Here is a 17,185-nt window from a genome sequence, read left to right as displayed (position 1 = left end):
AAAAGACAACCAAAGCAAGTAGAAGAAAGGATATAATAAAGATCAGATGTTAGTGAAATTATATGAACAACAGAAACAAATGAAATTAAGTGATGGTTCTTCAAAATGATCAATAAAAGTGATAAATACCTAAGAAGATGGACAAAGATAGAGAGTGGACCTATTTCCAAAATCAGGTATCAAATGGGACAGAAGTATAGATCTTGCTGCCATTAAAATGGTAATAAGGAAATACTACAAGTCTACAAGTTAGAAAATTTAGATAAAACGGAACAATTCCTTGAAAATGCCAATCTTAAAACTATCCAATGTATCCAATATAAAAATTATTCTGAATTCAAGAAATTAGAGGAAAATTTCCTCAACAAAATATAATCAAATGGAATGTTTCAATACATAATACGTAAAAAAAAATTATACTCCACAACCAAGTGGGATTTATTCCAAGGATGCAAGACTGGTTCAATATTCAAAACTAATCAGTTAATACACAATATATCCATAAACTATAAAAGAAAAATCAGATAATCACATCAATTGATGGAGGCAAAGAATTTGGCAAAATCCAACGCTTATTCATAATTAAAAAAAAAAAACTCAGTAAATTAGGAATAGATGGAAATTTTCTAAACTTGATAAGAAAATTCCAAAAAGAACTTTTAACATTGTATTTGATGAAAAACTGAAAGTTTCCCGCCTCATTTGAGGAATCAGTCAAGGGCATCCTTTCTTACTACTCCTATCTGATATCACATTGGAAGTACACCTAGAGCAGTAAGAAAATAAAGTCATAGATAAACAGATGGGAAGGAAGAAATAAAACTCTATCTGCAGCTGATGCACCTTTGCAGAAAATCCTAAGGATTCTACCCAGAGAAATGGCTAGAAATAATGTGAGTTCACCAAGGGTGCAGGTTACCAAAATATCATCCCCCAAATCAATGATCATTCTGCATACTACTGAAGATCATATGGAAAATCAAAGTGTAAAAATCAACGCCATTTACACTCAAAAAACAAAACACCTAGTTACAAATCTTAACAAAAATATACAGAGCCTGTATTGAAAATTATAAAACGGTAATGAAATACCAAGAATTAAACAAATGAAGTATCATAGGATGTACGATGTTCATGATGCTGCTTTTCAACAAACAGATCTACAAACCAATTCCTATAAAATGCAAACACGATTTTCTGCACCCTAAGATTTATATGAAAAGTCAAAGGAACTAGGAAAACTAAATCAATTTAAGTAATAGAAATCACTTTTACCTAATTTTGAGGTTTACCGTATAGCTACGGAAACTAAGTAAATAGATGGGATCAAGAAAAAGTCTGGGTGTTTGGGGTTTAAAACCAAATAAAAAAGTTCGTTTTCTAAAACTGTTAGGTCTTAACGTCTTAACTGGTGCAAGACGATGTGCCCACTCTTGTGTGTGTATTTACCGCTTTGAATACCTGCCCTCTCATCTGTCTAACTCTCCTGCCAGTGAACAGTAATGAATGTGTATACAAGACACATAGAGGGTCAAGGCCCGGGGCCTCTGAAACACCCCCCCGCCCCAAGTAAACAAAGGAATCCATGACAAAGTGCTTGACAAAGCTTGACAGAGAAGTCTCACAAACTTTTCATTTCATTTGCCCTTCTAATCTCCACCTTCTTTTTATAAAAATTCCTGAGATAACGCTGCAGTGTAAACTAAGAAAAAAGTAGCTGAACATTTTACTTCCTGCATAATCAACACCGGTCTCTCCTGGATGAACTCTCAGATGCACAGTAAGGCTCTGGGCCGGGTCAATCTCTAACTGCATCTCTACACGACTCCTGATGGCCTGGGATGGAGGATTTTCTCACAGCGAAGATACCTGGGGGGTCTCTCTTTGGTATGTTCGATCAGATGCCATGGTAGATGTTTTCTCTGGCAAAAGGTTTTCCTCGGTGGTTACATTCAAGAAGTCTTTCCCCAGAAGGAGTTCTCGCAGGGTGACCGAGGACTGCCCGCTCGTGAAGGGTCTCCCCACTTCTGTTGCGCTGCCCCTGACGGGGTGTCTCCCAGTATGAATCCTCTGATGCTGAGTGAGGGAGGAGCTGCGACTGAAGGCCTTTCCACACTCGCTGCACTTATAGGGTTTCTCCCCGGTGTGGATGATGGCGTGCCTGATGAGGTTTGTGCTCCAGCAGAAGGATTTCCCACACTCCATGCACTCATAGGGCTTCTCTCCACTGTGAATCCGCTGGTGCCTCGTGAGCCCCGAGCGGCGGTTGAAGGCCTTCCCACACTCAGAGCACTCGAAGGGCTTCTCCCCGGTGTGGATGCTGAAGTGTCGGATGAGGTCCTTCCTAGTGCTAAAGGCTTTCCCACATTCTTTGCACTCAAAAGGTTTTTCTCCAGTGTGGGCCCTTTTGTGCAAGATGAAAGTGGAGCAGTGGGTGAAGGCCCTTCCACACTCAGTGCACACGAAAGGCTTCTCCCCGGTGTGGATCCTCTGGTGCCTCTTGAGGTAGGACCTGTGGTTGAAGGCCTTCCCGCACTCCAGGCACTCGAAGGGCTTCTCCCCCGTGTGGATGACGTAGTGATGAATGAGGGCCGCGCTCTCACAGAAGGCCTTCCCGCACTCGCTGCACTCGTAGGGCTTCTCCCCAGTGTGAGTCTGCTGGTGCCACATGAGGTAGGACCTGTGTTTGAAGACCTTGCCACACTCGAAGCATTCGTAGGGATTCTCGCCACTGTGGATTATGTAGTGACGTATGAAACCTGGCCTATCTCGGAAGGCTTTTCCACACTCTTTGCACACAAAGGGTTTCTCTCCAGTGTGGCTCCTGTTATGCAAGACAAAAGTGGAGCGGTGGGTGAAGGCCTTTCCACACTCGTTGCACTTATAAGGCTTCTCCCCGCTGTGAATCCGCTGGTGCTGTGTAAGGTGTGACTTGCGGTTGAAGGCCTTCCCGCACTCCATGCACTTATAGGGCTTCTCCCCGGTGTGGACCATGTGGTGCTGGAGGAGGTAAGTGCTTTTACTAAAGGTTTTCCCACACTCAGTGCATTCATAGGGCTTCACTCCAGAGTGAATTCTCTCGTGTCGAGCAAGGAGGCGTTTCTTGTTAAAAATTTTCCCACATTCGTTGCATTTAAAGATATTTTCTTCTTCTTGAATCATGGGATCTTTACCTGATCCACACGAGTCATGGTCATGGACAGCACCTCGCAGAGGGACTGGCTCCTGTACAATTCTTGAACACACATTATCAGCTGTCCCTACGTTGCCATCTTCAGAGCTTGATTTCCCAGGGAGTTTCTCCTTCTGGGGATCTATCTCTGGTCTCAAATGTCCTTCTTGCATTTCCAATGACCCATCCTGATCCTTGGTTTGGCGCTTCTGGGAGTCTCCTGCAACTCCTTGTATTAGTTGTTCTTGGACGGGGATGCCCTCAGACAGGGCTAGCTCACCAATGGCAGATACTGTGGCCTTGGGTTTTCCTTTGTCACCTGAAAGAAATCCAATACACAAATAGGTCTGTTGGTAATGCCAATACAGGAGAAAAACGAGCATTTCAGTGAAATGAACAGAAAAAAAATGAAGATGAAAATAGTGTCTCTGTGTCTTGCCACCTCTGAATCCCAGGATAACAATTTCTTTCCTGGTCCTCGGACTGTTGACACCATGAAAGGGAGAGAGACCCAGGGGAGTGGCTAGATTAGAAGACAAAGTGCTGGAGGGGAGACACAGTCAATTCCAGATTGGATATTTATGCAAATGGATAACTTATATAGGACCTCAGATAGTTCGCTTAAGAGATGATTCAGGGCAATGCTTGACCACACGAGAAAAGTCCAACCATGTAATTAGAGGATTTGTGTTTTGGGCTAGAAGATAGCAACTAGGCCTCTGGAAAGAGATGGGGAGGGGCAGGAGTCAGGTAGGAAATGATCCAATCAATTATGTTTATGTAATGGCAGTGAATAAAACTCTGGACCCTCAAGCCAAGTGAAATTCCTAGGCTGCCAATACTTCATGCATGTATTGCCCTACGTCAATGCCAGAAGGGTAACAAGTCCCCGAGGACATAGTAGCTCATGTTTGGAACCCCTCCCAAAACTGGTCCTAAAATACACCTGATGCAGATGGACTGGACAGGATTTACAACAACTATGTTAAAGAAGCTCAAAGAGCTAAAGTAAGATACAGAGAAAGTCAAGAAAACCATATATAAACAAAATGGAAGTATCAGCAAAGAGCAAGAAACCTAAATAGAAACCAAAATGTACAATAACTGAAATGAAAACTTCACTACAGGGATTCAAAGGAAGATTACAGCAGGATGAAGAAAGAATCAGCATACAGGACAATGGAAATTATGTCCAAACACAGAAAAAAAAAAAGAAAAACATTTAAGAAAAGTGAAAATACCCTAATGGAACTGTGATAAACCACTAAGGGAACCAATACACTCACTGTGGGATTCCCAGAAAATAGTGAAAGAAAATATTTGAATAAATGGCTGAAAATGTCCCAAATTTGATGAAAGACATCAATTTAAATATCCAAAAAGATCAATGCACTCCAAGAAAAATGAACTAAAATAGACTCACACCAATAAAACTTATAATCAAACTTGTGAAAGCCAAAGACAGAGTATCTTGATAGCAAGCTTGAAGAAACTCGTCACATACAAGAAATTCTCAATAAGATTATCAGCAGAGTTCTCATCAGAAACTCGGGAGGCCAGAAAACAGAAAAAAATCTGTCAACCGAGAATCCTATACCCAGGGGCACCTGTATGGCTCAGTCAGTTAAGCAACCGACTCTTGATTTCAGCTCAGGTCATGATCTCATGAAGCCTACTTGGGAATGCTCATTCTCCTTCTCTCCCTCTGACCTTTCCCTGCTCTCCCTCTCTCTCGAAATGAATAAATGAACTTAAAAAAAAATCATATATCTGGCAAAACTCTTAACAGTGATGAAAGAAATTAAGTCATTCCCATATATAAAATCTGAGAAAGTCTGTTATCACCAGATCTGTCTTGCAAGAAATTCTCAAGGAAATCCTACAGGGTGAAATGAAAGGACACTACGGGGCGCCTGGGTGGCTCAGTCGGTTAAGCATATGACTTCGGCTCAGGTCATGATCCCGCGGTCCGTGAGTTCAAGCCCCGCATCAGGCTCTGTGCTGACAGCTCAGAGCCTGGAGCCTGTTTCAAATTCTGTGTGTCTCCCTCTCTCTCTGATCCTCCCCTGTTCATGCTGTCTCTCCCCGTCTCAAAAATAAATAAACGTTAAAAAAAAAAAAAAAAGAAACGAAAGGATACTAGACAGCAATTCAAAGCCATATTAAAAAATAAAGATCTCGGGGCGCCTGGGTGGCGCAGTCGGTTAGGCGTCCGACTTCAGCCAGGTCACGATCTCGCGGTCCGTGGGTTCGAGCCCCGCGTCGGGCTCTGGGCTGATGGCTCAGAGCCTGGAGCCTGTTTCCGATTCTGTGTCTCCCTCTCTCTCTGCCCCTCCCCCATTCATGCTCTGTCTCTCTCTGTCCCAAAAATAAATAAACGTTGAAAAAAAAAATTAAAAAAATAAAGATCTCAATAAAGGTAAATATACGAACAATTATAAAAGCTACTATTATTTTAACAAGGGTTTATAACTACACTTTTTGTTTTTTACATGATTTAGGAGACTAGTTTAAAAAAACTGTATTAATCTAAAAGGTAGTGTTACTATAACTTCAGTTTATAACTCCACATTTAGTTTCCTACATAATTCAAGAGACTAATGGGTTTAAAAGAGTTATTAAGATTGAGGGCATACAATATATAAAGACGTAATGTGGTAACATGACCAACTAAAAGAGGTGAGAACAGAACTGTAAAGGAGAACTTCTTCTCCTGATATAAAATCAAATTAGTGTTATAAATTTAAGATATTAAATGTAATCCCCATGGAAACCACAAATAATCAGCTAGGGATAATATACACAAAGGAAATGAGAAAGGAATTTAAACATTTCACTACAGAAAGTCAACTGAACACAAGAGAAGACAGTAATGAGAAACAAAAAAAAAATCTATAATGCATATAAAAAGCCAATATCAAAATGACAGAAGTCTCTCTGTATTAGTAATTACTTTAAATGTAAATGCATTAAACTCTCCAATTAAAAAACAGAGATTGGGGGTGCCTGGGTGGCTCAGTCAGTTGAGCGTCCAACTTCAACTCAGGTCATGATCTCACAGTTTGTGAGTCTGTGCCCCACATCAGGCTCGCTGCTGTCAGGGCAGAGCTTGCTTCAGATCCTCTGTCCCCCCCACTCTACCCCTTCCGCACTCATGCACTCTCTCAAAAAAATTAAACATTTAAAAAAGTTTTTAAATAATAATAAAAAACAGAGATTGGCAGAATTGATAAAACACGTGATCCAAGTATATGTGTCTACAAGAGACTTACTTTAGATCTAAAGACACAAATAGATTAAAAGTGAAAGAACGGAAAACGATATTACATGGAAATACAAACCAAAAGCAAGCAGAAGTGGCTATATTATTATCAAACAAAATAGACTTTAAATCAGAAAAGATTACAAAAGACAATAAAGGACATTACATTTTAATAAAAAGTATAATACAGCAAGACGCTCTAACAATTGTAGACATATACTTAATGTCAAACCATCAAAACGTATGAAGCAAAAAGCGACACAATGAAGGAAGAAAGAGACAATCCTACGGTAATACATGGAAACTTCAATACCCCAGTCTCAATAATGGATAGCACAACCAAACTAGAAGTAAGGAAATAGAGGACTTAACATAATAAGCTAAGTAGAGCTAACAGACATATACAGAATATTCTACCCCACAACAATAGCATACACAGTCTTCTCAAGTGTACGTGGAACATTTTCCAGGACAGACCATGTTAGGCCACAAACTAAGTCTCAATAGGTTTAAAAAGATAACACATAAACTATGACTCATTTCTAATGGAAATGAAAATTTAACATATCAAAACTTATGGGATGCAATGAAAGCAGCATTAACTGGGAAATTTATAGCCATAAATGCTTACAAATTGATAGCTTATAAATGCTAAATAGCAAAAGAGGTCTCAAATCAAACTAAAGACACCTTAAGGATGTAGGAAAAGAACAAACTGAAACCACAGCTAGGGGAAGGAAGGAAATAGTAAAGATTAAAGAGAACTGATATAGGGAATAGGAAAATAGAGAAAATCCATGAAACAAAAAGTTGGTTCTTTGAAAAGATAACAAAATTGGCAAACTTTCGGCTACTGAAAAAAAAAGATTCAGAGTACTAAATCAGAAATGGAAGTGGGGACACTACTATCAATTCTGCAGAAATGTTTAGTTTTTTTTAATGTTTATTTATTTTTGAGACACAAAGAGAGCATGGGAGGGGCAGAGAGAGAGGGAGATAGAGAATCTGAAGTGGGCCCCAGGTTCTGAGCTGTCAGCACAGAGCCCAATGTGGAGCTTCAACCCGCAAACCTTGAGATCATGACCTGAGCCAAAGTCGGATGCTTAACTGACTGAGCCACTGAGGTGCCCAAGAGAGTACTATGAACTGTGCATCAACAAACTGTTTAACCTACATGAAATGGACAAGTTCCTAGAAACACAAAAGCCATGAAGACTAAATCAGGAAGAAACATAAGATCTGAATAAACCTATAACCAGTAAGGAGGCTGAATTAGTAGTAAAAAAAATCTACCAAGAAAGAAAAACCCTGGCCCTGATGGCTACACTGATGAATTCTACCAAACATTTTAAAAGAAGAATGAATAGCAATCCTCAAACTCCTCGAAAATATTAAAGAGAAAGAAACACTTCTTAACTCATTAAGGCCATTAGTACCCTGACACCAAAGCCAAAGACATTACAAGAAAACTACAAACTAATATCCCTTATGAACAATGATGCAAAAATTCCTCAACAAAATATCAGCAAACTTCAGTATATGAAAAGGACTGCACACCATGACCAAGTGGGGTTTATTCCTGTAATGCAAGAGCAATCTGACATATGAAAACTGATAAATGCGAATACACCACATTAATATAATGAAGGGAAAAGCCCACACAATCATCTCAATGCTGAAAAGCCTTTGACAAATTCAACATCCTTTCATGATAAAAACACTCAACAAACTAGGAATACAAGGAAACTTTCTCAATACAATGAAAGTCATAAATGAAAGACTCCTAGTAAACATGATACACACTGGTGAAAGACTGAAAGCTTTTCCTCTACTAAGATCAGGAACAGGGCAAGGATGTACGCTATCACCACTTCTATTCAACGTAGGCAGCAAAATTGGAAAGGAAAAAGCAAAATTATCTTTGTTTGCAAATAATATGATCTTATATGTAGAAAACTATAAAGATGCCACACACAGTAACTGTTAGAATGAGCTCACCAAAGTAGCAGGATACAAAGTCAACACAGAAAAATCAGTTGCATTTTTATATACTAATAATAAACTATCTGAAAACGAAATTACAAAAAAGGCCTGCTTACAACCACGTCAAAAAGAATGAAATACTTAGGAGTTAATCTAAACGACAAAGTAAAAGAGATACAATGAAAACTACAAAATGTTGCTAAAATGAATTAAAGATGTAAATAAATGGAAACGCATACCATATTCTTGGACTGGAAGTCTTAGTATTGTTAAGATATGGATATAAGTGTCTGACTTGGCTCAGGTCATGATCTCACAGTCCATGGGTTTGAGTCTCACGTCAGGTTCTGTGCTGACAACTCAGAGCTTGGAACCTACTTTAGATTCTGTGTTTCCCTCTCTCCCCTCCCCTGCTCACACTGTCTCCCTCTCTCTCTCAAAAATAAATATTAAAAAAAATTTTTTTAAAGATATTGATATAATCCAAAGTGATCTACAGATTCAATGCAACCCCTACCAAAATCCCAGGCATTTTTGGCAGAAACAGAAAAATCCATCATAACATCTATATAGTATCAGAATGGACCCTGAATAGCCAAAACAATCTTGAAAAAGAACAAACCTGAAGGACTCTAAATTCCTGATTTCAAAACTTACTACAAAACTACAGTAATCAAAACAGTATGGTATTGGCATGAAGACAGACATAGACCAAGAGAACAGAATCAAGATCCCAGTAACGAACTCTAGTATATATCATCAAATCATTTTTGATTAAGGGTGTCAAAACCATTCAATGGAGAAAAAGACACTGTTTACAACAAATGGTGCTTGGAAAACTAAGTATCTACATGCCAAAGAATGAAATTGAACCCTTATCTAACATCATATACAAAAATAAACTCAAAATCGATCAGAGACTTAAATGTGAGACCTACAACTATAAAATTCTTAGAGAACATAGAGCAAAACCTCCATGGCACTAGATTTGGCAATGATTTCTTAGATATGACACCAAAGGCATAGGCAACAAAAGAAGAAACAAATTGGAGCTCATAAAAATTAAAAAACTGCATCAAGATATTATCAACAGAGCAAGATAACCCAAAGAATGAGAGAACATATTTGCTCATCATATATCTGACAAGGGATTAATATCCAGAATATACAGAGAACTAAAACTCAAAAACAAAAAAATCCCAATGACAGAAATGGGCAAAGGACCTGAACTAGACATTTCCCCAAAGAAGATACACACACGGTCAGTAACCACAAAAGATGTTCAACACCATTAATCATTAGAGAAATGCAAATCAAAACTATAATAAGTTATCATCTCGACTTCATTAGAATGGTTATCAAAAAATCAGAATTTTTTGATCAAAAAATTGATCAAATTTTTTTTGATCAAAAAAATCAGAATAACAAATACTGGAGCACGTAGGGCCATGGGAACTCTTGGGCAATGTTGGTGGAAATGTAAAATAACATAGTTTCTGTGGAAACGGTACGGTAGCTCCTCAAAAAGTTAAACAGTGGAATTACGAGACAATCCAGCATTTTTTCTTGACATCTGCCAAAAGAATTAAAATCAGGTTCTCAAAGATACTTGTACACCCACGTCACAGCAGAATTATTCACAATAACTAAAATATGGAAGCCACCAAGTGTCCAACGAATGATAAATGGATAAGCAAAGTGTGGGATGTGGAATGTCACCGAGCCTTAGAAAGGAAGGAAATTTTGACACACGCTACAACATGGATGAGATTTGAGGACATTACGCTAAGTGAAATAAACCAGTCATAAAGACACACACACACTGTATCATTCCATTAATATGAAGTACCTACAGTAGTCAAAATCAGACACAGAAAGTAAAATTGTGGTTGCCGGGGGCTAGGGCAGAGAGATTGGGGGCGGTTATTGTGTGATGGGGAAGGACTTTCAATTTTACACAACGAAGAGCTTTGGAGATAGAGGTGGTGATGTTGCACCACGTTATGAATGTGCTTGATGCCACCACTGTATATTTAAAAATGATAAAATGTTAAGTTTTATAAAAAGGATAAAATAAGAATTATACAAAAAAACCCTAAAAATCAAAAAGAAAATGCAAACAAGTTAATAGAAAAATAGGTATTTATCATGAAAGGACATTTCAAAAAAAATAGATTGACCAATAATCCTATAATCAGGTGCTAAAGTTCCTCTGCAATGAAAGAGAAATAAGTGGAGACCACAGGAGACATAGTTTTGCACTCATCTGAGTGTCAAAAATTGAGGAGCCTTAGAGAATCGGGTCCTGGGCAAGGTATGGGTGGAAGGAGCTTCCATGCGTTCCCGGTGGAAGTGCCCTTTAGAACACACTGGCAATTATCCAGGAAAAACGTGGAAGTTGCATAGCCCGGAATCCATCAACCTCACTCCAGCAGACATCAAAGATGCGGTAACCACAGGCAGGAGGACCTCTGCAGGGACGACTCCGGGGAGCGCCTGTGTGAGCAGTGAGCACGTGAGCGCGCAGGGAGCGGACGGGAGCCAAGTGAGCGGGGAACTTACTGACCTTCTTCAACGGTAAGGAGCTTGGGTCTATTTTTACACAGAGTACAGAAAGGATGAAGTTACCTTACACAACAAACAAAACGAAGGAGGAAATAATTCCCCTGAAAAGGTGCTCTGGACTCTGGTTCAGGAAGCGGCCCCGGGGCCAAGGGCAAGACCCCCTCCTCTGGACGGAAGGCGCAGCTGCAGACTCGAGAGCCCGAGTGGGTGTGGAAGGGTCAAGGCTCAAGCGGGGGAGGAGGCGCAATGCACTGTCAACGCCGCGGTCGCAAGGGGACACGTCCGTGGCTGGGGAAGTGCTAGCCGTCTGGAACAGAGTCTGAGCACGGGGGGAAGCGCAGGCAGGACCTGGAGCCGAGCCGACCAGAGGCACCACGCAGACGTGGAGAGCGGTGCGGAGGCCAGCGGGCCCCCTGCAGGGAAGATGATGGGAGTGAGCAGGGAGCATGGAGGCGGGGCTGATGGAGGCGGTGGCATAAGGAACCGAGTCGGGAGATGCACTGGGCGGGACACGGCTGCACAGGACCTGGGGACGCCGGCCAGAGAGAGGCACTGAGGGCGGGGGGAGGCTTGAGCGGCTCTCTGAGGCCGTGTCCGGTCCCCAACCTGCCACCGAAACTTGGCAGGTGGACGGAGGGAGAGACGTTACGGGTCCCTGACCGGGCACGCGGACTCTGGGTCAAAGGGTTCCCCGGCTTCCGAACCACCAGAGAGGCCAGAACGAGAAGCTTCCCGGGGAACCAGGGCCCGCGGTCCCCTCCTGGTCTCCAGCCTGCAGGGTCTCCCGCGCGCCCGCATCCTGGCTCCTACCTGGATAGGTGTTCTGGGAGAGGCCTCTCTTTGCCGTCCACGGCTCCTGCCCGCGCTCCAGCTGGCAGATGAGCTCCGGTCTGGGGACAGGACACCCTGGTCACGGAGAAAGAAAGAAGACACTGGGATTTTTGGGAAAACAAATTAAACCTCTCAATCTAGTCTGTAAAGAAGACCTCAGAATAAAGCTCCTTCCATCCACACAAAACGCTAACATGCAAACCCAGAAACCAAAAGCAGGCCATACTGCCAGGGAGATTTCTTTCCCTCACAGTAAGTCAAAAACCAATATATAGAGTTTAATCATAAATGTCAAAATATAAAGTGTAATCACAGATAAACATAATCATAAGGGGCTGTGTCAAGCATCTCAAATGCATTATGTCATTTCAAAACTGAAATAAATTTACGAGTAATTGAAACAACTGACATATTTAAAATATTGACTTATTCGTTTAAAACAAGCTATTTGTCTTCATTGATCTAGGTCTTTTTCTAAATCCTAAGCAAAGTTTTGTATTGTTCTTCCTATAGGCCACGGACCAAATGAGGATTCTATCTCAGGATTTCCTCACAGCATTCTCAGCAAGTACAAATTGCAACCAGCACCACTTTGTAGATGAAGAAACTAACGCTCAGGCAAATCATGGGATTTGCCAGAGCGCACAGACCTGGTGATTGGCTGGGCCAAAACGGACACCCAAGTCCAGCCATATCCGCTCTCTATGCCGTTTTACCACAAAGCTACACAACACCGTTCCGGAAGTGCTGAGTCCCCGTGTGAGGATGATGAGGATCACAACGAGAGATATGACACTGTCAGAGGGGTTCTTAACTGCTAACCTGCACACCACCTGCTCACACCAGGCATTGTTCTGAGCTCTGTTCAAAAGTTACAGTCTGGGGAAGTACATACATGAGTAACTGGGGAAGTATATACATGTTACCAGCGAGCACACCCAGGTGCAGTGATGTGCCTGCAGCCACAGCTTTAAGGGGCAGAGCTAGGATTGAACATCAGGGGTCTGGTTCTGGGCCTTTGTCTCCTAAACACGACACTAAGGAGGAAACGGCAACACCCTTGTGTGTGGCCAGCAGCCCCAGACCAAGTGGGGGGTGGAGGTGAGGTCGTCCTCAGAGAACTGGGGCCAAGGGAAGGACAGACTCAGGGACTCTAGACTTCAACATTACATGAACTACTCAAAAATAATAAAACTGAAAATCCTATGCAGTGATACTATTACATATGACCTTTACAGAAACATCAAACATCATACACTGTCATCGACATTAAACACAAAAAGGATTTTTACTACAGAAAACAACAACAACAACAACAACAACAAAAAATGGAGAACAGCTCAAAAATCAACTACTGGGACCCCATCAAAATAAAAAGCTTCTGCACAGCGAAGGAAACAATCAGCAAAACTAAAGGGCAACTGACAGAATGGGAGAAGATATTTGCAAATGACATAACAGATAAAGGGTTAGTATCCAAAATCTATAGAGAACTTACCAAAGTCCACATCCGAAAAACAAATAATCCAGGCAAGAAATGGGCAAAAGACATGTATAGAAACTTCTCCAAGGAAGACATCCAGATGGCCAACCGACACATGAAAAAATGCTCAACATCACTCATCATCAGGGAAACACAAATCAAAACCACCATGAGACACCACCTCACAACTGTCAGAATGACTAACATTAACAACTCAGGCAACAACAGATGTGGCGAGGATGCAGAGAAAGAGGATCTCTTTTGCATTGTTGGTGGGAATGCAAACTGGTGCCGCCACTCTGGAAAACAGTATGGCGGTTCCTCAAAAAACTAAAAATAGAACTACCCTATGACCCAGCAATTGCACTACTAGGCATTTATCCACGGGATCCAGGTGTGTTGTTTTGAAGGTACACATGCACCCCCATATTTATAGCAGCACTATCAACAATAGCCAAAGTATGGAAAGAGCCCAAATGTCCATCAATGGATTAATGGATAAAGAAGATGTGATACACACACACACACACACACACACACACACACACACACACACACACAAAATGGAGTATTACTCGGCTATCAAAAAGAATGAAATCTTGCCATTTGCAACTACGTGGATGGAACTGGAGGGTATTATGCTAAGCGAAATTAGTCAAAGAAAGACAAATATCGTATGACTTCGCTCATATGAGGACTTTAAGACACACAACAGATGAACATAAGGGAAAGGAAGCAAAGATAATATAAAAAAAAGGAGGGGGGCAAAAACATAAGAGACTCATAAATATGGAGAACAAACTGAGGGCTACTGGAGGGGTTGTGGGAGGGGAGATGGGCTAAATTGGTAAGGGGCATTAAGGAATCTACTCCTGAAATCATTGTTGCACTATATGCTAACTAATTTGGATGTAAATTTTAAGAAATTAAAAAAAAAAATAGACAACAGCTTCATAAAATGAAGTTCGTTCCAGACTGAGTAAATTAAGCTGTCTGAGGGACTCATTGTAGTGGCCAAGACTTCCGGAGGACTGCGATGCCATGAGATTGTGTGGGTGAAGCAGGAACAGTGCCTGGGACAGCGCTCCAAGGACCTGAACAGGCTGTGACTATTATTATTCACTTTTCCTAAAAGTGACCCACTTTTTATTTTGCTTAGATTCCTTCAACAAGGGACTCTGTATCACTCTAGTAAGTGGGAAACCGGAGTCACTGGCCTTGAAGGCAGGTCACCCTGAAGACGCAGCAATGAAACCAAAACCATCTTAATTCCCAGTGAGCTCATGCTGCCTACTCGAGGCTGCATGCTCACTCTGTTGAAAAGGGAAATGAGTTTGGGGCGCCTGGGTGGCGCAGTCGGTTAAGCGTCCGACTTCAGCCAGGTCACGATCTCACGGTCCGTGGGTTCGAGCCCCGCGTCGGGCTCTGGGCTGATGGCTCAGAGCCTGGAGCCTGTTTCCGATTCTGTGTCTCCCTCTCTCTCTGCCCCTCCCCTACTCATGCTCTGTCTCTCTCTGTCCCAAAAACAAATAAAAAAAGTTGAAAAAAAAATTTTTTTAAATAAAAAAAAAAAGAAAAGGGAAATGAGCAACAATTGCAGGTAAGATATTAAGATTGAGCACTGAACCCAGATTTTTCTTCAACAATAATCAGGAGGCATTAATCATTCCATGAAATGATTATGTCACGGTGTCCCTCATTGTCAGCTGATGAAGTGTCCATGCACCATGTGACCACAGGGTTTTCAACCTCCAATGGACATTTAGGTCAAGATACTTTATTTTTTTTTTTTTTAGTTTATTTATTTTGAGAGAGAAAGCATGAACATGAGAGAGGGAGGGAGGGAGGGAGGGAGAGTGAGAGAGAGAAAGAATCCCAAACAGGCTCTGCACTCTCAGCGCAGAGCCCGATGTGGGGCTTGAACTCATGAACTGCGAGATCATGACCTGAGTCGGAACCAAGAGTTGGCTACTTAATCAACTGAGCCACTCAGGCACCCCAGGTCAAGACACTTCTTTGCAGGGAAGACAGGGAGGAAACTGTCCTGCGCGTTACAAGAATGTTTGGCAGCACTCCAGGTCTCTACCCACCAGGTGCCTGTCTCAGCCCCATCCCAGGGCGACAACCAAAATGTCCACAAACACTGCCCAGTGTCCCTCGGGGACGACATCGTCCCTGCTTGAGACCGCTAACCTAGAAGGCCATAACCGGGATGATGAGAGAAAGCGACAGGGATGGGGGAGGGCCCTGCATAAGATCTGGTGGTCAGGACACTGCTGGCGAGGAGGCGGGGACCGCGCACAGAAGGGTCACCGCCTCAGAGGCTGAAATGTCCACGAACACTCACCAGGCAGACACAACAGCAAGTTGAGGCCCGAGCCAGGTGTGTGCGCAGGAAAGCACCAGACGCCCCGCACAGCCAGAGCAGGGGGAGCTCAGGGAGAGCACGGAAGGGGAGAGAAGAGCTCAGCAGGGCCAAAATGCACTTTCTATTTGTAAACGTTTTGTTACAAAATATTTAATCTATCAAACTTCTCTAATTTTGTTTTTGCCTCTTCTCACTGAGACCTAACTCCAGTTCTCCAAAAATCGGCACGTCTTCCCCTAAGCTCTGGGGTCTCAGATCGAATGGCCTCGTGGTGACTAACCTCAAGCAGAGAAACATCTAAGCTGGCGTTTCTCAACTGGGCACCCTGGATTCTGCAGGCGGGATAATTCTTGTTGAGGGGCCCGTCGTGTCCATCGAAGGAGGTCTCCAGCATCTCCGGACTCTAACCGCCAGATGCCAGTTCCACCCACACCCAAGGCGCGACAACCCAGAGTGCCCGCAGACGTTGCCAAATGGCTCCTGGGGGCAAAACTGCCACCCGCCGAGAAGCACTACTCTAACCGCCTCTCTCGTCCCGGCAGACGATCCCGGCCCTGGAAACAAGTGACAACCGCGAGGGCACGTGAGCACAGAGAAGCCCCGTCACTGGGATCACCTCATTTACGACAATACCTGTCGGTGCTGAAGGCAAAGGCCTCCGGGGGGCCTGACTCCCTCCCTTCCCGGAGAACTTCCCATCACTCCCTGCCCTGCTGGCCCTGCTGAGGACACTTGAGCCAACCAGGCTCAGCCCGTCAGCTCCCCCTCTGGAATGTGAAATGAGGACCTCAGATGGAGACCAGTCTGTCCCGGGCACTGGGGCGAGAGGTCCAGAGGAGCTCGGGCTCAGGTGGCCATTTCTGCTTCAAGGACACCCCACACAGCCCCGCAGCAGAGTAAGGAAGAGAAACAACAGAAACAGGCAAAGACGCAGAAGTGCGGAATCTGGGGGCCACGCTTGGAGACAGAAGGTCCTCTGACAACGAGGTGGCAGGTTCTCCCCTAGGGTGGAGTGGGGAGCACTTACCCAGAGACACCAGAAGTCCACAGTTTTCCAGCATCACCTCCTGGTACAGGGTCCTCTGGGCCGGGTCCAGCTGCCCCCACTCCTCCTGGGTAAAAGTCACGGCCACATCGTCGAAGGTCACAGACACCTGGATGTCAAACAGAGGTAGCAGCGTGTTGGTGTTGGGGTGTTGGATGGGATCGGGCCTCATCCCTACATCCCTGATAAAGGTACAGAGTGATCAAGGCTCGAATCGCCAAGAACCTCGTGAGCGCCAAGCTCCGTGCCGGGCTCAAGGTGGGGGTGGACACAGCAGTGTAAGGGAGAAGCCTCCTCCACGGGAGCCACCGGAAGGTCACACAAGACAATGGAAGTGACGGGTGGACTGGGAGATGCAGACACCATGGGCCCCAGGACGTCAGAGGAATGAGTGAATAATGACAATAACAGCATTGGTGACAACGGCAGTACCTGAGCCTCACTGGTCCTGCTCGCTGCCTGCCCCATGCTGAGGG

The 17,185-nt window shown here is 43.3% G+C and overlaps 1 protein-coding gene across 1 annotated transcript; it reads right to left on the bottom strand.

Annotated features, from left to right (window-relative positions):
* Nucleotides 1-410: 410 nt before the first annotated feature.
* Nucleotides 411-17,179, bottom strand: LOC121026552 (zinc finger protein 805-like). Its single transcript, XM_040469368.1, has 4 exons — nucleotides 17,142-17,179; nucleotides 16,692-16,818; nucleotides 11,793-11,888; nucleotides 411-3,491 (listed from the first exon to the last, which is right to left on the bottom strand). The coding sequence occupies exons 1-4, from the start codon at nucleotides 17,175-17,177 to the stop codon at nucleotides 1,855-1,857; spliced, it is 1,896 nt and encodes a 631-aa protein (XP_040325302.1). The 5' UTR covers nucleotides 17,178-17,179; the 3' UTR covers nucleotides 411-1,854.
* Nucleotides 17,180-17,185: the final 6 nt, after the last annotated feature.

This window comes from Herpailurus yagouaroundi, unplaced genomic scaffold (assembly GCF_014898765.1).
Source record: "Herpailurus yagouaroundi ecotype Mexico unplaced genomic scaffold, PumYag 133400, whole genome shotgun sequence".
In the NCBI taxonomy this organism is placed as follows: Eukaryota; Metazoa; Chordata; class Mammalia; order Carnivora; family Felidae; genus Herpailurus; species Herpailurus yagouaroundi.
The sequence above is the reverse complement of the archived record's forward strand: the minus strand, read 5'-3'. Positions and strand labels throughout refer to the sequence as shown.